Source organism: Myxocyprinus asiaticus, chromosome 11 (assembly GCF_019703515.2).
Source record: "Myxocyprinus asiaticus isolate MX2 ecotype Aquarium Trade chromosome 11, UBuf_Myxa_2, whole genome shotgun sequence".
Lineage (NCBI taxonomy): Eukaryota > Metazoa > Chordata > Actinopteri > Cypriniformes > Catostomidae > Myxocyprinus > Myxocyprinus asiaticus.
This window is the reverse complement of record NC_059354.1, coordinates 12,036,533-12,058,488: the sequence shown is the minus strand read 5'-3', so window position 1 is coordinate 12,058,488 and position 21,956 is coordinate 12,036,533. Positions and strand designations below refer to the sequence as shown.

General features: G+C 35.3%; 1 protein-coding gene across 1 annotated transcript; it reads right to left on the bottom strand.

Annotated features, from left to right (window-relative positions):
* Positions 1-262: 262 nt before the first annotated feature.
* Positions 263-21,589, bottom strand: LOC127448568 (charged multivesicular body protein 2b). Its single transcript, XM_051711206.1, has 6 exons — positions 21,417-21,589; positions 16,744-16,835; positions 11,650-11,844; positions 8,880-8,982; positions 8,404-8,510; positions 263-1,794 (listed from the first exon to the last, which is right to left on the bottom strand). Exons 1-6 carry the CDS (start codon positions 21,448-21,450, stop codon positions 1,675-1,677), a joined length of 651 nt encoding a protein of 216 aa, XP_051567166.1. The 5' UTR covers positions 21,451-21,589; the 3' UTR covers positions 263-1,674.
* Between the last annotated feature and the right edge of the window lie 367 nt (positions 21,590-21,956).

The window sequence follows — 21,956 nt, the reverse complement described above, 5'->3', positions numbered from 1 at the left end:
GAAGCGATATGATAGCTGTGGGTGAGAACCAGATCAATATTCAAGTCTTTTTAATGTAAATCTCCACTTTCACGTTCTTCTTTTGTTTTTCGCCACCTACTGGTTGGGGATGGTCAAAAGTGGAAATTTATATTAAAAAAGGACTTAAATATTGATCCGTTTCTCACTCACACCTATCATATCTCTTCTGAAGACATGGATTAAACCACTGTCGTATGGATTACTTTTTTGCTGCCTTTATGTGCTTTTTGGAGCTTCAATGTTCTGTTCACCATTCACTTGCTTTGTGAGGTCTTACAGAGCTCACAGAACAACTACTTTACATTCATGGGTTTTTAACGAGTTCCTAAATTTTTGAGGATATGAAACCATACAAAAGGCAGTTTAGTAAAGTTTGTACAAAACTGCCTGAATGTACAGTTCCTATTAAATTTCCATTTTCCATTCAGCCCCTCATTTTTGTAAACTTCATAGAGGATCATAGTTGGCCTCCATCACAGAACCTGGGTCCCCACTATTGGCAGTCCAGCACATGTGTAGAGTAAGACCCTAATGATATCAGAAACATTGCAAACAGTAGGAAAGCTTGAGCATCTCTCTGCAACACCACAACAATGACTATTCTTTTCATTCACAATACTGATGTGGCCAGCTGTGTATCATTCAAATTTAAATGTGACCATTCTGAACCTACAATTTTGTTTTGTTACCTACCAAAGTTTACATCCACAATGTTGTTGAACAGTCTCAATGGTTGCACTGTTTCAAGGTTGATAAGTAAAGACTTCTTTACATTATCATTATCATATCAACAAAGATTCTCATGCAAGATAATTTCTGGTCAGTTTTGGAGAAACATTCTTAATGAATGCATATCAAACCGCATTGTGAAGCAAAGTGGTTTCCATAACTTACTTCCTAAAGCCATACAAAACCTAAAGAGACATAAATGTACACATAATGATCATCTTATGAGTTATATGACACATATTTGAGATGATTAGCCCTATTACACATGGGAAGAATCCCATGCAGTATATCAAAATCTTCCAAATGTTCAGCTACATACATTTAAAGAATTTAGAGGACAATTCATTGCCACAAGTGCAACAGATAGCACCCTTTAATTTAAAGGTGAAGTGTGTAAAGTCTGTGCCACTAGCTGCACTAAACAGATTTGCAAAAAAAAAAAAGACTGTTTTCAAATACTTCCCCTTCGACCACAAGCAGGTAGTCCTGTAGTCCGAACAACTGTCATTAAGATGAATGGGAATGCTAATGTATAGCTTTCTCCAGGTATTATAGGACACCGTGGCTCATTCAAACAGACTGCAATTCTGTTTGATGCCTCTAATGGTACAGCAACTGGACACTACCTTTAAACCCCTACAATATACGCCTCCGATTTTTTTAAATGCCAAAAAGCCAGAGAACTAGTATGTCATATATGAGTGTTTTAAATTGGTCAGAACCTTCTTTACTTTTAGTTCATGATTTGCTCTATACATCAGACCATTTAATCCAATTATAGACCAGTGGCCAATTGCATTCTCTACATGCCTATAATAAGATAATTTGTCCTTCATTTATAACTTGACCATCCCCATAGACCTCCCTGATCCCACTGTATGAACTCAGTCCTTGGTGGCAGACTGTTGTGGAGTGTGATGAAGTTTAGTCCACTCCCAGAGCCTTTAGCTGTCTCTCGATCTCTGCATCTGAGATGGTGGCTGCTTTCGATTTCGCTGGGGAGGTGCCGGGGAGGCTCTTGCCTGCTGAGGGGGCTCTTACCATCTGTGCAATTAGAAAAAGAGTCATTTATTAGAGCAGTAAGACTTTACATTTCACAGCTCACCTGGAGCTAAAACTCTATCAGCATAAGCCTCAGAGTTAAATTGTCACATCAGGGGCCACATTTAAAAAAAGGCACTAATCAAATATGATCATTGCTTCACCCAAGTGTTCTACAAAACAGAGTCAAAGCACTTTATTTGGGTAGAAACATGAAAAAGAAGCTGCGGTACATAGTAATACGAGTATTACATTTTGGCCTAGGGGAATACACATCTGGTGGAATCGGAAACAATGATTGTGCATCTCATGAATCTAAAGAAATGCCTACAGTAATAACAGGCACAGCCAGATTCCAGCCATCTGCTAACAGTAGCCGCTGGGGCTGTCTGTATGAGACGCATTACAGAGATTTTAAATAGCTTTGGTTCTATTTTAAAAACTTTTCATTTAAAACTCTAAACTCACGCAGCTAGTCTTTCATTCAAAAGCAGCTATTGTGCCTTTATAAGGGTTGCACATGTTTCCTTTCACAGAACTGTCTCAAAACCTAAGATTACTCTGACACTACACAGTGATCTCTGGAATACTTGATTCTGATTGGTCAACTGCAGCATTGAGAGGTCAAAAACATACTGCATAATCTAGTTTATTACACACTTATTACATGGCTACTTACCAAATAAGTGAACATGCAATGTTAATTTGAGAAATATTTTATTTTGTGAGAACAAAGTGAACTGGAGTGTCCAGGGACACTGAACTTTATTTTGTGAATCGTGATAAAAACCATCTGATTGTCCATTATCCCACTTATTACCAACATAATCACACAGGAAATTAACTTAACGAAAGTTAATGTACCCTAAAATCCATCCAATTCTGCCGAGTTACTGACAAGTGTCATCAACCATTAGACATTTTTGCATCAATTCACATTTTTTCCTGTGGCGCTACTGAGACATGGATTCTAGTCAGTGGTGGAAAGAGTACTGAGGTTTTTTTTTTACTCAAGTAAAAGTACTGCTACTAAAGAAATTATTCACTTGAGTACAAGTAGAGGTATTAAGAAATATTATGACTCAAGTAAGACTAAATAAGTAGTTTACCGAAAAACTATGTTACAAGTTACTTTACATGTAACATGCCAAGTTAAAAATTATGTTACAAGTTACTTTATGAAAATTATATTACACTTTAAAAATGTTTAATAATTTTAACAGTAAAAGACTGTAAAAATGCTACAGTAACAAAAACATTAATTTTTTTAATGGGTAGTTACCTTATACATTAGATTTTTTTATATATATATTTAAAAAGACAATACATGTAGTTTTACGGCAAAATTTCGTAAAAATATAGATTTTTTTCATGTAAAAAGTATTATTTTCTGTAAGCAATTAACAGTAAAGTTTTTTTTGAAAAATTATGTTTAACAAGAGAGTACATGTACTTTTTACAGTAGATTTTTGTTAAAATTATGGTAAAAAACAATACTCGGGCATTCCCAGAATTCCCTGAGTGACCCATTACATTTCATTATATTTTATGGGAATAGTTATGTTTCTTCTTATTTTTAATATCAGTTATGTACTTTGGGTAGTTTTGTATTATATCTGATGTAGTTAAGTTAATGTTTATTGCATTATTTAAATTTCACGTGTTACCCTGATGGTGTTTAGTGTTTGTGTGAGTGACACTGAGCACTGTCTCTACATGTTTATTGGTCATTGCTCCTGGAAGAGCCACTACTGATGAACTTCATGTCATCATGTGCCCTTCTGTAATTACTACGGTGATTAGCAATACATTATAAAGTGAAAAGCAGATTTTTACAGTTTCAGAAGGTTAATATATCAAGTTTATTATTTAATAATATAAACGATGGTAATGCACCATAAAATATACAGGCATCAAAATTACATCCCATAAAGCCTGAAACGTGGTTACCATATTTTTTACGGTGAATTTCTGGCAACCACAGCTTCCAGTTTTTTACTGTAAATTTAACAGGATTTTTAAAAAAAAATTTTTTTACAGTGTGTATATATATATAGTATATATGCTTCCATTTTTAGAACACAAAGATATTTTTGTTCTTGAAGGAAACTGATGCTTCCTTTCACCAAGGATGCATTTAATTGATCAAAAATACTTCCAAAATCATTAAGTGTAAATTATTATTACGGTTTGAAATATTTGTTTTAAGTGATATTTATTCCATTTTTTTCTTTACCCATGATGGCAAACATATACTGTGTCACCTATTCCTTACAAAAGCATTCTAAAGTGCTAATTTGGTACTCAAGAAAATGTTCTTATTATTAGAACAATTAATAATTGGTTGAAATCACAATAAAGTGGGGTTTTTCCCCATTTTCTGAGGTATTGAGTTCTTACAAGTTGCTTTACACTTGCAAGTCAAATTGTGGTTTTAAAACTAGGCAAAAAGAAACACATTTCTCCTGAAATTCTATTTTCTCCTAAAGTCTTTTGTTTTAGAGAGATGAAGGTTATTCCATGCATTACTGTTTTGAAAAAATAATCTCTAACCAGGATAGAGGGAAGTGGATGGCCAGATGCACAACAAAAAGACAAGTAAATCACAGTCTCTAGTTTGAGAAACAGAATCCTCACAGGTCCTAAACTAGCAGCTTCTAAATGCCAAAGACCATTATAGACCTTATTCACGCTAGCGCCATCTTTGATTTTTAATGGAAATGACAACAAGGCTGTGAGGGGTAGACTTCCAGTCTCTTTAATGACACGAACGGTATAAAGCTGATATTCCACAACATTCTTAATGTCTCTAAATCATCTCTAAACTACTTAATGTGCATTGTGACTGAAACACATTCCTATTTCAGGTTTATTCTCATTCACATATGTCCAAGTATTCTGGCTATTAAGTGAACATACTGTACAAAACTAATATAATGTAATTTCATAGAGGAGAAAATGTATCCCAATGTAAGCTGCTGTGCTCATGATGCTGTGCCTTGCGGGCTTCCACCGTGCCGTGCACAGCACATTTTAGTTTATAAACAGATTTAGCACTTATAACGTTCTTCTTTCCAAAAATTCAGAAATATTATGTATTTTTTGTAATTGTGGTGAAAAATAACTGTACCGAAGATGAATACTTCATATTTAATAAACTCAAGTAAAAGTACTATTTTTTTATTTATACTTAAAGTAGAAACATGTACTTAAGTACTGTAATGAGAGTAGTTGTAATTCATTACTTTCCACCTCTGGTTCTGGTCATGTGGAAACCAGGAAGTATTTACATGTACAATGGTGAGCGTGATTTGGAGGTTGCACTTTCCCTCTGAGATTATTTAGGGTGTATGGTTAATCAAATATCCATTCCTGTTGACAGTATTACATAATTTACAAATAAAAATATTGTACAACTCATTCATGGCACCACTCAGTGGACATTTCACCCAGAAACTGGAGCTCGTATGTGCCCATCCATTGAACAACACTTCCAGCTTCAGCCACTGGGGGCAGTGATTAGAATTTCAGTAAGCACAGAACGATTTCAGCTGAAGAACTTTCGACCTACTGTTGCCAAGTTCACAGTGTGATCAGTCTGTTATTACACAGCTACATAAATAAATAGTAAATACATGGACATAAAATATTGATTTGAGTTGATATTATTTTATTAGCTTACCTGTAGAGACCACGGAGAGTCAGAACACATATCACAGCTATGTAGAAAACATTGGTTTCCCAGAATAGCAGTCACTCATACAGTGATGCCATGGACAATGGTCTTTATTCAGAAATATTTCACCGCTCACTGCTGCGATTTAATATGACTATTTTCCAATGACAACATACTGGTACTACATTCAAGTCTCTTGTATCAGGCAGACTCTCTCTTACTGTATTCTAACCAACTCAAGTAAGAATACAATAGCTCATTGGCGCCCTCTTTGTATCTCCAAATGGTTTGATACTGACTGTACTGAAAATGGCCTTGGAGAACTTCTGTATTCATTTTATAAAACCTTTTAGAGATGGCTAAATGCTCAGGAGTTCACAGTTAATGCAAGAAAATGAAAGCTGTTCACGGAAGAACAAGGAACCAGAGACACAAAGAGCTGAAATTAGAGAGACACCATAAAGATATGAAGACTTGTTACGCTAGAGACACCATAAAACATATGAACACTTGTTACGCTGTAGCTAAATATAAGTTAGCGAATAGACTGTTTTCTTTGCAGAAGCAAAGATTATATAAAAACTAAACAACTAAAATGAACATTTCATGCACAATTATTTGGTAAGTAGCCATGAAGTAATGGGGATAATGTACAGTCAGACAGTCATTATCGCAAAATAAACCTCTTCGGGATGATACAACATGCCTCCGCTTCTCATTGGTGTCCTGATCACCCTGTCGGGGTTTGTTTTGCGATAATGACCGTCTGCCTGCACATTATCTGTTATGAGGATATTTGGTTTAATCACCAAAACACCAACACAATGATCATGTTTCAATTTAGCAATTTAACGATCATTTGATTCAATAACAATCAATGTAAGATACAGTACAATTTTAAAATTGTCCTCAGTAGGTACTGTACCTGTATGTACACTTGTGCATTACATAACCAAACTGACAAAATCCATAATATCTGTACCATCTATCCAATGTAAGAGTATACATTCTGAGAGTTGAACATAGTATATAATATACTGCATATTCTGCATATCCAGCAGAGCTGCAGGTTTTCTTGACAAAAAGTTCTTACAGTATGACCAGTTTGAACGTTCATCATTTCAGTTGAGGAAGATATAATTTTGTAGCTATGGTAAGGCCTCTGTATAAATCAAATCGACACCCTACTTCATTTGACACAACAGTTCTCTGCCTTGCTCTCGTGGCCATATCTTTGACCTCTCTGATGGGCCTCTTGCACACAAAGTCATCGACTGGTTCCTATTCGTTTAAGTCTATTCTGCTCTACACTGACAAACTGCAAAGACTCACACACACACACACACTCACACGCACGCACGCACGCACGCACACTTTAAATGTAAACAATCATGGTTGACATACAGCACATTGAGAAAATTGGCAATTGAGTAATGAGAAATCATTATGTTTGGTTATCCTGTTTCAGACATTAAATTCATAATTTAGATGTTTATAATTAACAAACACATATAATAATCAAACTTCAAAATCTACAGGCATACCAAGTACTCTGTTGAGTACTGATTAAGATCAGTTGGATTAAATGGCAGTCACTTGAAATAACAGATGAAATGTTTCATGTTATTTAGGTTTATGTCACGTCATGTCATCACGAAAGGCAATAGGTTTACTTGAAAGGTAGGTCTAGATCTGGGGTTGGCAACTCTTTTGACATGAAGCACCTTTTTAATTTTTCTTACTCATCACTATGCTAAATGAAAAGGTAGTTTGGCATGCAAATGCAAGGGAGTTCAACATTTCTAAAATATACAACTAAAACATTTAGTATAATAAATACATTGGTAACACTTTACAATAAGGTTCCATTTGTTAACATTAGTTAACAACATTAGTTAACACAAACTAACAGTGAATAACACATTTACAGCATTTATTACTCTAAGTTAATTTCAACATAAACTAATCTATTTTAACAACAGTAAATGCACTATGAACTAACAATGAACAATTTTATTTTAATTAGCTAACATAAAAGGTATAGTTCACCTAAATAGGACAATTCTCTCAACATTTACACACCCTCATGCCAGATGTGTGACTTTCTTCTGCAGAACTCAAATTATGATTTTTAGAAGAATATTTCAGCTCTGTAGGTCCATACAATAGGTGACAAAATTTTGACTCCAGTGTTTTAATCCATATTTTCAGAAATGATATGATAGGTGTGGGTGAGAAACAGATCAATATTTAAGTCATTTTTTGCTAGAAATTCTTCTCCCTGCCCAGTAGGGGGCGATATGCATGTGGAATGTGAATCAAAAACAAAAGAAGAAGAATATGAAAGTTATAGTAGAGATTGACTGAGCAGGGAGGAGAATTTATAGTAAAAATGCAATTAAATATTGATCTGTTTCTCACCAGCACCTAGCATATCACTTCTGAAAATATGGATTTAACCACTGGAGTTTTGTGGATTACTTTTATGCTGACTTATGTGATTTTAGGACCTTCAAAATTTTGGCCACCATTCACTTACATTGTATGGACCTACAGAGCTGAAATATTCTTCTAAAAATCTTCATTTGTGTTCTGAAGAAGAAAGAAAGTTATACACATCTGGGATGGCATGAGGGTGAGTAAATGATGAGAGAAGTTTCATTTCTGGGTGAACTATCCCTTTAACAAAGATAAATAAATGCTGTAAAAAATATATTGTTCATTGTTAGTTCATGATATCTAATGCATTTACTAATGTTAACAAATGGAACCTTATTGTAAAGTGTTACCAATATATTTAGTATTAAAAATTCTCGCTCTTATTAAAAACTTTATTTTTGATGATCTTGTTGTGAGATCAGTTCTAAGAGGTTTGAAAATGTACCACTTATGAAAGTGATTAGAACAAAAAGGGAGCGAGTGAGAAAATATCTCACCTTTCCTGAGATCTCAATGCTGATTTCATCCAGCACCTGGTTTACAATGTCCTGACATTCCTCCTCATCACCAGATTCATCGAAGATCTCATCCAGTGTATCGTTGACTGTGGGCACACAAACAGTTGTACAAGTTTGTAAAAGTTGATTAAATAACCTAATCTCTACACCAGTGGTCGCAACTGGTTTTGTTTCAGGACACAGATATTTTTTTTTTTTGTTTAATTGTAAAAAAATAGCTCCAAAGTACAGTTTGATTGGACGCACAGTCTTTGGGCCTTAACAACAAAAGATAAGGGAAGTGTTTTTCCCTTTCAGTTAAAATCTGATTAGTTTATTTATTTTTGCAATCCTTACTATGAACTACTTTTTTTTCCTGTCCGTGACCCTATCAGAACAGATCCACCAGGTAAGAATCACTGCTAAACACCAATTAGACACAGGCATTTTGAGAAGAAAAATAAAATCAAACTCACTCATGTCTTCTGTCATTCCCATTTTTAAGTTTTCCTTTTGGAAGTCCTGCATCGTTTCTAGCGTCTTCTTGGGGTCCATCCTTTTATTGACAGCCTGCATAGTCTGAGAGACAGAAACAGTTAAAGACATCCATCACATTAAGAAGAAATGGCGCAGCAAAATGGTGCACAAAACGGTGATCAAAAAATACAAGCGCTGACAAAAAATCCACCATGGACAAATACATTTTGAATGCAGCTCAACATAAATCTTGACATCGCATCATTTGGTCGGGAGGGGGTTACGATAAGTAGATGACACAGAACATAAAAATAGGTCATGTTGAGAGAAGGTTGTTTCATTGTCCCTTTGGGTTTCTACCAATGTGGCAGGGCAGACAAAACAGGAAGAGTTTTATCTGATTAGAGAGAATTATTTACGCACACGGTCTATGACAGCCTCATTATCACCCATGCCATATCTATTACACTCGATACCGCCCTTTGATTGACTACAAATCCCAGGATACATTAACAATCAGGTGAGGGAATATTAATAGTTTAATTCTTCATACAGTGTAAATTGGGTGCAGACAGAATGAGGGCGAATTCCATTCGAAAGTCAGCATTACTATGCCCTAATCACTCTGAAGTGCAGATTACTTGAATTGATTACAGTCTACTATGTGCACAGCAGATACATCCTACATGAATCTATACATTACTGCCACTTCATTTTTCATCTGAATGTTTCCTTGGAAATCTAGCATTTAAATTCATGTTTCTAAATTTAGATTTAAATTGTTTTGTGGCAAATAAAACTTGTATTGTTTTGGTCAAATGCGAACTGTCTCGCAAAGTTGTGCTAAACAGTGCTGATTCCTCTTAATGATACCGATTCCTATACAGTTGCATTAGCGAATCCTTCTACAATGGATGCACTGTGTGTTTTGCACTGTAGATTCAGTACAGTGCTAATTTGCGCTGCAGGAAGTGTATTTTAGTACAGTGTTCCGTCCACATAGGCAAAAAAATGCACTTTCAATAACTGTTAATGGAACTGATAGTCATGAAAATCATACAGTTTCAGTATTTAAAAAAATAACCAAATAAAAATGGAAACGGTTCCCAACCCCTGTGTTAAAACAAACATGAAAATAAGTAAATATGTATGGTATATTTTCTACTTATAGTCCTTTGGTACATGAGAGCAATTGAGGGTTTTAAAATCCCAGGTAAGATCTTAAATAAATTACTTCAGGTTTGAATCGTAAGGATACACAACCCAGGATCACATGATCCTACACTGAAAAAATTACTTTCTTAAAGTGTATGTAAACTTTGCTAACAGCCTTGTGGAAGGGGCCTATGTGAAGGCATATGGTCACTCACTTTTGTTTTAACCCTTGTGCGACCTTCAGGACATTTTTGTCTTTTTAACTTTTGTATTTTCAATCATTTTGGCTGTGTTAATGCCAATGGCATATATTTTTCCAAAGGTGTGTATTTTTGGGGGAATTTTGATATTTCAATCTCAGTTCCAAAAATTTTCCCATCGAAACCCCTTAAAACAGCAATATTTGATCCCAGTGCCAGTAAAGCATAAAATCATGAATTCTATGATATTATGTTTTCATTCCGGAGCCCTGGCCTCAAAATAATAATAAAAATGACACCAGATGGTGCCATTTTTCCTCATGTTTAGCCTATGGAGCAAATACATGCTTTTTTCCTATTTTCTGTTTGCTGTATTATAGAGCACTGCAGGCCAATTAAATAAATTATGCAGCTAAAATTGTGTGAGTGTGTTGATATGGATGTCAGAGTGTGTTTTGTGTGTGTGTGTGTGTGTGTGTAAAAAAACAACAGTGGCATTATGTAAACAAACTGGCATTTAAAGGGTTAAAATCCTGAAAATGAATATTTAGTAGTTATGATCAGGACTGATGTTGGTTAAAAAAAATAACTCATTGAAAGTGGAAAATAATATTAATATATAATATTATTATGGAGTTTTTTTTTGATGTGGACATTTTTGTCCTCGAAGGACCTCCGAGTAACCTTTTTTTATTGACGCACAAGGGTTAAAACTACCTTATAAGAAGCACCCCCTCCCATAGTATCCCTTCAGTGACACAAAAACGGCAATTGAAATTTGCCCCAAATCTGTTGTGTGAGTTTCAGAATAGCCTTTGAATGTAAAAGGGTAAGGAAAAACTACACCCCATTTCTCAATTTTCAGCAAAAGAAGATTCTCAAGAGTCAACAAAATATGGTTAATAAAAGAGTGCAGGTAAAGATCCTGCCTCGGGTTTCACTAATAAGGAAAATTAAGACAAAGGAAAATGACTTACTTTACATTTAAATGCTTTGCTGATTGATTAGCATTACACTGTAGCACTGCAAAAAAATAAATACTGTATTCTAATTTATTCAAATGCTCCAAGCTCCAAAAAAGTCAAAGTGGCTCATTTTTCAAATTCAGTTCAAGCTATCATGGAAAAACTCTAAATGAGTGATAATGAGTACAGTGTGAGTTAAAACATTGAAAATGCCATGTTATGGTCTCTTTCTCAGAGCAGAGCAGAAATTATAAAACTGGGTCAAATAATACCACTGAACTAAGAAGCTTCTCAACATGGTAATTAATGGCTGTTTAAGAATTCTTTTGATGTAATTTGCTGCATAAGAGTTTCTGCTTTTGCAGTGCTTCCCGGCAACACATCAGACTAAATGGAAATAATGGAAAGCGGTAGTCAGGCAGATCCATTAGGAGGTATGGGGGTCTTACCTTCGCTGTGGTAGACATGGCTCCAGCCATCTTCATCTGAGAATTCATGACCTTGGTCTGTGTGGACATGGAGGTGACCTTAGAGCTTACGGCGTAGGTTCGGTTCTTCTGTTTTCTAAGCTGTACAAGTTGTTTGGCTAATATCTTGCAGGCTTCGCTGTTTCCAGTCTTGGCCATTTTCTTGATTTCCATTTCCTGTTAAGAATAAACAAACACGCTCCGTTTACAATGAACAATGTGTGCAGGATGCACTGATGTATCAACACTGGTATTTACTGGCCAATTTTTTATCAAACTGATACCATTCACATATCGACAGAAGCATAAAAAGACCATTATAGACCTTATTCACGCTAGCGCCACCTTTGATTTTAAATGGGAATGACAATGTGGCTTTGAGGGATAGACTTAAAGTCTCTTCAATGGCACGAAAGGTATAAAGCTGTTTAAGGCTCCTAAATCACATCTGATTTTACACAACTCATGTTGTCTGGAGTTCTTTGTATACTGAATGTTCTTGGACAGATATTTTATCAATGTTTTGTCCACGATCCAAAAACACTTTAAACTGCAGTACAGCCCATTGAAGAGACTAGGTCTTTCCTTCACAGCCTCATTGTCATTCCCATTAAAAATTATGGCACTAGCGTGAATAAGTAAGTTCTTTTAAAAACAGATGGTTTATTAACACTAATTTAGGTACAGTTATTGTGTTGTATAGGGTCAACAATCAGCTTCTTTCTGCTTGTAATATAACCATACTAGACGCAACAATCCGTGAAGCTCACTACAAATATACAATAAAAAAAACCCTGCTGAATTCCATTGTAAAAGGGACAAAAAAAAAAAAATTTTTTAACAAAAATATAAAAAGCAAAAAAAGTTTCTTTCTGCCGTTTTTTGTCTGGCAAAGCTGCAAACCTTGTCATACAATGTAACTGGAGTTGTTTCTGAGTTTGTACTGTTCTAACAATTGGTAGGAAGTTGTTTTTACTGATTATAATGGTCGCATTAGTATATTTCAAATAAATAAATAATGTTTTTAATTATTAATTTTTTCTTTCATTGTGCCAGTCTTGCCATGCAGGCCTGTTAGACAACTAACAGATCAAAACTAATAATATACAGTGGAAATGATAAAATGATTCTACAACAATAAAACCATTTTTGTACCTCTTTGTAGGGGTGTTACTGTGTTCATTGAAAAACATAACTGAAAAGGAAAACAGTGATCTGATTACAAAAAAAATTACAAAAAATTGGTGAATCGCTAGCTAATAGGAACAAAATTGATTGTTTCACTACTGGAAAAAAACAGTGCAATAGCAGAGATGGTCAGCACTGTACCAAAATAGCTGAATATTTTGTCATGTGTTTAGACCCAAAGGTCTGTCTTTCTTTACAATAGTAAAAGTCTGAAAACAGCTCTATGCCCTGAGGGACTTGGAACAATTAGTGTTTTTCTGATGCAGTGTGTGAGTGTATGTTTGTGTATGCAGAATTCTCTCCAGGGACTGTGATATAGTCATGGCAGCCCATCAGCATTAAAGCCTAACACTCCCTGGACTTAGAAAGCCTTTCATAAAACTCCATGTGCAGTGTGTTTCAACTGGTATATAATTATGATACAGCTCTCTCTGTACACCGTGTGTTGTTTCTTGTCACTGAAAAACATTGGAAGACTAGACAAATATGTCAGATAAATATTCTTTTCTAACTCTTAGCATCTGGTGTGACTGAAAATGTCAGCTTATTTGAGACTCAAACTCATTTACAGAAATCAACATGATGATCACCTAATTGCGGCCCAGTAACACAAAAGGGGAACACAATATGTTATTGATGTCGCTGCCATATTGGATTCAGTGCTGTTAACATAGTTTACCAATTATTTGATTTTAAAGTGAAAAATAAATAAATTACTGATACGTTCTTTGAGCTTGTTATCTGTTAGCCAATCGGCTCACTCACATGTGACATGTTAAGCCAACTGACTAGCTTGGTGTAAGCTGATTGGTTCTTTGACATGTAATCGAGTAGCCAATCATTTTGCATCTCTCTATTTTTTATCATTCAAATGGCTTAGTTTTGCAGACAAGCCGGTTTCACTGAAGCACGCTGCTTGAGTTTTTTCTCTGAAAATACTATTTGCTCAGGTGGTTGCTGGTGCTGTTCTTCTACCAGCTTGCACGGTAAGGTCTGTTTTTGTCCAAGACACATAGAAGCGCATCTTTAACAAGGTAAGCCTTAGCCAAATCTGTCTGGAACATATTGTTATCTAAGGTCATTAGATTAAATAAATTCATAAATTACTTGTATAAGTCACTAGTAAAATAAACTCTGGGCTTTCCTGGTTCAGGTACACATTATGAGTTAGGTCACAAGTTGTTTAAGTTATACGGCCAAACAGCCGTGGCACACATAGAAATTTAGTTCATTAGCGTAATGCCATTTTGCCAGTGGCCAAGGCACACCTAGCTAACATACACTTGGTGCATATGGCTCTTCTGAGCAGCAGCAGTACACAAGTCTTGGCGATAGGTCTGCTTGGTTGGGGGTTGTGTTTTGTGTTTATGTGTTGTTAGTTTCGAGCAGCTTCCCTGCTTTGTTGGGGGATTGTTTGTAATGTCTATTTGTGCAGCAGCATGTTCACACATGCTCAATGTAGCATGTCTTGCATTTTTCTGATTGTGCAGGAGCAGCATGTTCACCTGCTAACTCAGTATATTTGTGTATTTTGTAGCAATAGCAAGTCTCCGTACTTGACCTGCAGCAGAAGCAGCCTAGCAGATCTAGTCCGCCAAGACAAATATCCTATCAATATGTCATACCCACATTAACATGCTAAATATTTGCAAGAGTTGTCATGACTGACATATGACATCATCATAAAAAGTGATCATATGACTTGGAATATGATGCATGAGTTGCATGGAGTATATTTATGATACTTTGGAGTGCTTTATTAATGAAGTCCCAATAAACTGCCACTGTACTGAATTCAGCCAGCAAGACTGGATTACATTATCATTAAATTATCTCCTTTTGTTTCCTGCAGAAGAAAGAAAGTAATACAGTAACAACATGAGGGTGAGTAAATGACAGAACTTTCATTTTTGGTGAACTATCCCTTTAAGACAGTCATAATTAAATTTATAATCTAAATCCCAGACTTTTTCTTTTTAACATTTAACTCAGCAGATCTTGTTTCCTCCAGTGTGCTCCTAATGTTAGTCTCTCAGGTAGACTTGTGCTGAGCAGCTAAACAGGCACATTAACCAGAACATACTCTAATGACATACATGACATACATTAGAACAGGTGCTGCGCTCCACCTCACATGATGCCTGCTAAGCAAAATGCAAGCAGCCACATTAGCTGCACTGACATAAACACACACTCGCACAGCACTGTCCTAATTTAACATACAACCGCATTTCACTGTGACAGCTTCAAGTACTGAGAACACTGAGAACATGTTTGCCTGTCATGAACAAAATATGACTGGAATAGGGTACTTTTTACTGTAACACCATGATAAAAATTATGTGCCATGATTATAAATATTCATGTATAGATAGAGAGCTGTGTAAGATGGAGTTGTAGAATCAGGCCTATTAAAGATATTTTATGGTCACGTCAGCCACTAGGCAGCACTTTAGATTGCAAAACTAGAATAAAAGTGACAAAAAACAATCTGCTCCAGAGAATAGTGTATCCTCAAGAAAATGCAGAATGTCGTCCAGAGCGACGGCGTGGACTTTGTTTTAGTTCTACATAACACTGCAGCGATGACCCACTTTAACTGATTAATAATTATCAAGCAACTAATATATATTATTATTTTGAAGTAGTTTATTGGTTAAAATTAGATTCAAAGAATAGTTTACCTGAAAATTTAAATCATTTACTCACCCTCATGTTACATATTTGGCCTATTTCTTTCTTCAGTGAAACACGGAAGATGTTTCAATGTTCTATCCGCTCTTTTTCCATACAAGAAAAGTGGATGGTAAATGTTTAACACCAAGCTTCAAAAAGGACAAATAAGTATCGTAATAGCGTATCAGTATAGTCCATATGACTTATGGGCTATTAATTTTCAGAGTCTTTTGAATTGAAGTAGTTATTCGCTGAAAAACTACTGAAAATCCCCTCCGCTGTAGCTCTCATTTGTGTATAAGTATATTTACACGTGGTGTGTGTAGACGCTATGGCAGAGAGAAAGATTTTCCACGAATAATTACTTAAATTTCTGTCTTTTCCCTCAAAAAAGCTTTCATATAGCTTCAGAAGACTTGGAATATCACCATCCACTTTTGTTGTACATGGAAAATCGTTGCTCAGGTAATCTGCCTAACATCTCCTTGTGTTCCATGAATTTTTTTTTTTTTTAAATCATACGGGTTTGGAATGATAAACAATCACGAAATTTTCATTTTTTGGGTGAACTATTCCTTTAAGACAGATTTGGTAGCATTGCAACAGAGGCTATATAGGGGCTTAAAACATGGAGTGTATAAGTGTCAAAGAAAATACATTCTTTTTTTAGAATATTCTTGACATGAAACCTTACAGATAATCATTAGAAAAAAGACAAATAGGAATGTGTGGTGCAGCACCAACATTACCACGCAGCAGCTATATTTCAATATAGGTCATATAAAAAATATGAAATAAAGCAATATCTTGCCTAATTACAATAAAGATTAACAAAAATGACCCCCTCATGGGAGGCAATTATGAACATAAGAAACAATAAATTGAAATGGGGCGATTGAGAAGAATGTTGAATTAATCAAAGCTTTGCAGTGCGCCTGCATGAACGCTCTCAACTCATCCCCACAAGTATTGAACATTCTCTCTTAAAGCCATGAAGGCCACCTAATCTACTTGTTTCTAAGAGCAATTAACAGGATGATCACAAATAAGTTAAATTAATTAACCAACTTCATTCTTTCAGAATTTGATGCAATGAGATGATATCAAAGAGGGACGACCTCGAATAAGCAGCGAAACTTGAGCTGCTGGAAGGGAAGAGGTGTTGTCACAACAGATATGTCAACAGATATGAAAGTGCTTTGCTCCACTTACCATTTGCCTCTCCTGTCTCTCCAGGGCAGCTCGGTCTCTGGTGATTTGTCTCTGGGTGCCTCTCAGCTCTTTGGACTGCTCTTTAATGATATCTGTGACAGGATGGGGTGAGGAGGAACATGCAATAACACCGTCTGGAAAATCCTCATACTGTTCATTGATCCAAAACTATGAAAAAATGTTTGTCCTCCTTTCTCTCTCCCTCCTCCAGTCTTTCCCTCCTATTCTCCCACAAAATAAATTAAATGGGTTTGGCCAACTTAGTATATCCCACCCAAACCTTAAGCAAATCTTTAGTTCTGCGTCTGACAGAAATTTTATTGATGGTTTACAATTTGCAAAACTATATCTTTACATTTTCTAAAAAAAAAAAAAATAAAAAATAAAAAAAAAACATCTGAGTGTTTTGCCCTGATGCTAAGGTGTTCAGGGTGGTTGCTAGGTGGCTGCTTAGTGGTCCAACTTAAAAGAAGCCATCTCTAAGTCTCATGATTTTCAGGGGCCAGATTCACGAAACGTTCTAAATTCTTCTTAACTACCATTTTTTTCTTAACTTTGAACTTAAGAAATTCTTAAAAAGTTACAAATATTTTGTGTTCCTGAAAAAAAAAATTATTTCTTCGGATTGTTTATTCTTAGAAAAAGTTTAAGATTTGAAATTCTCAAAAAACAACAAAAAAGAAAAGGTTTCTTAAAAATCATCATAAATTACATTTTAAAGTTTGGATAACCTCACAGTTATCTTAAAGCCCAAAAGCTAAGATGTTTAATGAATTGAAAACTGGGGATTGTTTCAATTGTGACTCATTCAATTATGCATTAACATTGTCTTTGTGTTTGTTTTTGAGTTGCCACAGTATGCAATAGACTAGCATGTCTTAAGGTCAATATTAGGTCAAAAATGGCAAAAAAGAAACAGCTTTCTCTAGAAACTCATCAGTCAATCATTGTTTTGAGGAATGAAGATTTCGAAATGAAGATTTCGTACAAAGGTGTACACTACAGTCTTCTTCCACATCTATGGCAAGTGCTACAGGAAGCGTGGGGTGAAATGTCACCTGAGTATCTGGACAAACTGACAGCTAGAATGTCAAGGATCTGCAAAGCTGTCATTGCTGCACGTGGAGGATTTTTTTTATGAGAACTCTTTGAAGTAGTTTAAGAAGATCTGAAATTTATTTTCAAATTGTATGAATGTCCTGACTAAACATTGTGATCAGCTGAATGCCACTTTGGTGAATAAAACTACCAATTTCTTTCCATAAGAGCAAAATCTGTATATTATTCCAAACTTTTGGCCGCCAGTGTATATAGAATATGACAGTTAATGTTGTTAAACTTACACATTTCCCGCACTTAACATAAAATAAAAATGATTGCAAGGTGCATGCTGCTTAAAAAAAAAAAAAAAAAAAAAAAAAAAAAAAATACTGTACATTTATCGTTAGGATTTATCAGTGTTGAAATATTGAATTTGTTGTATTAGACAAGGCCTGGTAAGTTCATGAGCGTGCTAGTATTATCAGACAATGTCAAAGACTGTCATTTTATTCTTAAAGGGATAGTTCACCCAAAAATGAAAATTCTCTCATCATTTACCAAAACGATGCACCAAAAGTGATCGTGTCACTTTAGAAGACATTAATTTAACAGCTGGTGTTGTATCGATGACCTTTATGCTGACTGACTGTGATTTTTGGAACTTCAAAAGAGAAATCTTCATCCACTTGCATTTTAAGGACCTACTGAGCCGAGATGTTTTCTATTTTTCTTCAAATGTGTTCTGCTGAAGAAAGAAAGTCATACACACTTGGGATATCATGAGGGTCAGTAAATGATGAGAGAATTTTCATTTTTGGGTGAACTATCCCTTTAAGAAAATACTTGAGAACTTCTTTAGAATTTTACAAGAATTGAATTTAGGAATATTCTTAAGAACTTTTATCCTAAGAACTTTCTTATTGGCACAGCTCTTCTCAAAAATCCATAGGTATCGTTCATGTCTGTAGGACAAAACTCTTCCATGTACTGTATGCATTCAAAGTGCTCAACATACAACATTTAATATGTAGTTGATGCTGAATAGAGCCTGGGAATCTGGTTCTGATGGGATTTACACGGCATAACGCCAGTTCTGTAAGTCCCACCACAGTAACATTTTCCTGGGAAACAACTGACCAGCTGCTCAAGTGGAAAAACGTAACCATATTACACTCCTCCAGCATGTCAAGTACATGAAAATATTCTTCCAAAACCTCTGCAAACCACCAACACCTGTTCCCCTACATCACTTGAGCTTTGAGTGAAAATGTTTGTGATTTGCATTGCATCAGAGTTTTAACCTTCAACAACAATGGTCCTTAAACATCGAGCTTGCAATAAATATCGTTGCTTAATTTTTATCCATATTTCAGCTTCTTTTTTTTAGTAAATGGTCAGAATTTTTGGTCAAGAAAATCTCAAAGGACAAAGTCCATTTGGTGACCTAAACTGATTGTGTCAAAAACAGACAGGCACTTCAATGGACAATGGATAAAGAATTCTGAATTCATTAGACATTCAATAAAAATACAGTCACTTTTGGATCTGAATATTGCCTCGAGTAAATAACTGTACTTTTAAAGGACTGGGCAAACATAAAACCAAAACACTGATGTTTGTTTGGGGGTAAGGCCTGAAAGATCATGCCCCTCACATTTTCACACATTGAAGGGACAGGCTCTCTAAGGATGCCCAAGAGCGCGGCAGCTACAGCGCCTACAGGGAAGTTACGCTCTCTTACACAGCAATCAGCCCACCTGTGCCCTCATGAATGCCAATCATATTAGAACAGACCATGCGGTTAAATGGTCAATATTAGATGCCACAGAGGTTGCATTAGGAGGACACTGGTTTTCAAAAACAAAGTTAAGCAGACAAATGGATGCTCTAAAAATTCAAACATTCAGATGAAAATTAAAGTTTCATGTGTATTTGTTGAGGTAATCCTGTGTCATTTTGACAGCTCCTCCATAGTAAAAAGTGCTGATTAATTCAACAGAATTATGATTCTAATAAGCTAATGGAAAGATTTAATTTAAAAAAGATTGACATTTAATTTCAAAAGAATAAGAATGAATGAATAAAAAAAATGAAAAAAAGGAATGTCAAAAAGGATGAATAAAAACCAAAAGAATTGGTAACTGTGTTAAATTAAGTTTATTAGAAGACAATAAACAAAAAACAAAACAAAAAATGAAAGAAAAAGAAACAGAAAAGCCAGTGCAAGTTAGTTAAATATAAATGTAAAGTTAAAATAGTAACAAATGAAGTTGCGAAAGCATTCTAAATATACAGCAATCATGAGAGAAAACAAGTTCATTAATGTTGGGGAAAAAATGGAAGAGGAAGAAAGTTGGATAAAATTCACAAGAAATGTCACAATGAGTTTTCTGAATATTTTAACATAATTATCATTATAATTGTGTTACTTGCCCATCCCTAAAACTTCATGGGATGGTGTGTGTACACTTGTGTACGCCAAGTCTTACGTAAAAGATGACGTGTTCGAAAACGTCTTATTGAGGGAGGGTTATCGTCCACAAAACTCAACGAGCTAAAGCAACTCTGCCATCTGAGAGGATACTTTGGCACGTTGACTCTCCGCTCACCTTGGCACCAAGGTTTGACACCAGGATGGCAAAGGCTCAGAAATGATGGGACTTCTTAATCAGGGCAAAAGCATTACAACGTAAGTAAAGATTATGATCACAGTTTACCACCTACTTTTCCTGATAATCATTTGTCATTTTTTATAGTCTATCATGAATGAGTTATTTATCAGAGTCTATATACAGTATTTGACCTATAATGGCTAATTGTGGCAAAAATAAATAAATTAATTAATCTCATATTAAAATGACTACAATAAACAAAATTTAAAAAAATAAAAGTCTAACCAAAAATATCAGTATGGTAAAAAAACAGCTTGATATTATTGCATGAATGAGTGCTTTTATTGTAGATATGTTTAGTCTTATGCACAGGTTCAAATACCTGTAAGGGTGTTACTTTAAATGATGCAGTGATCAATTGAGCCTGAAGGCAGGACAGGTGTGTAATCAACTGAATCTGACCAGCTAACCAAGTCAAATGTTCTGATTTCATTTGGTCCAGTGTTGCCCATTGAGTGCGTGCTGGAATTCATTTGTGGATGAAATAAACATTAATAATGAAGAGGCGCGCGCTAAAACAATACTAGCCTACTGTCTTCATTTTGCATAATAAAGCGCACACAATGAGGTCACTAACTAATCTTGGTTGCATGCAATATTGAGTTTTACAAATAATTAAAATGCAGTTTTTTTTTTTTTTGGCAAACATAATTTAGGTGCTATTACTTTATTTTTTCGATGCATAATGTTAGGCGACACCAACCTTGATCACAAGCAAACGTGATTAAAAAATAATAATAATAATAATACGTTTAGGATGAACTGTTAATTCAAAACTTCAAACCCTCAGGCTAAGCTTTTCCTAACAGACTTGCTGTGACTTCGCTGTTTAAACAACGGCAAAACTGGTGTAAGAGGCAGATACAGTTTCAAAAAATGCAGCAGACAGACATGTGTACATTAGAGATTAGGCAGTGAAAAAAATTGTAACAAAAACAATTGTAATTAAAAGTGACTTACCGTCGACTGTCTTCTTCTTAAACAGAGATGTCATGATGACTTATACTTGGTTTTACTCTATGATTCAATATCAAACTACCTTATTTGAGCGCTGCCTAACCTCCCTGTCAGGAAACCTAGAGACTATCGATCCACTCCAAGGTTCAGATTTCCTTGTTTGTAAGCACAACTGACTTTTCAGCGCATGATCCCATTGAGTCTTGCAGGCCGTGACGTCACAATTTATAATGCAGTTCTCCTTGCGTCCTATAGGGGGCAGTGTCTTCTAAAAATGCAGATGTTCTGAACAAGGCAAACTTTGAGGGATAGTTCACCCAAAAATGAAATTTCTCTAATCATTTACTCACCCTCATGCCATCCCAGATGTGTATGACTTTCTTTCTTCTGCAGAACACAAACGAAGATTTTTAGAAGAATATTTCAGCTCTGTAGGTCCATACAGTGCAAGTGAAAGGTGATCAGATATTTGAAGCTCCAAAAATCACATAAAGGCAGCACAAAAGTAATCCATACCACTCCAGTGGTTAAATTCATATCTTA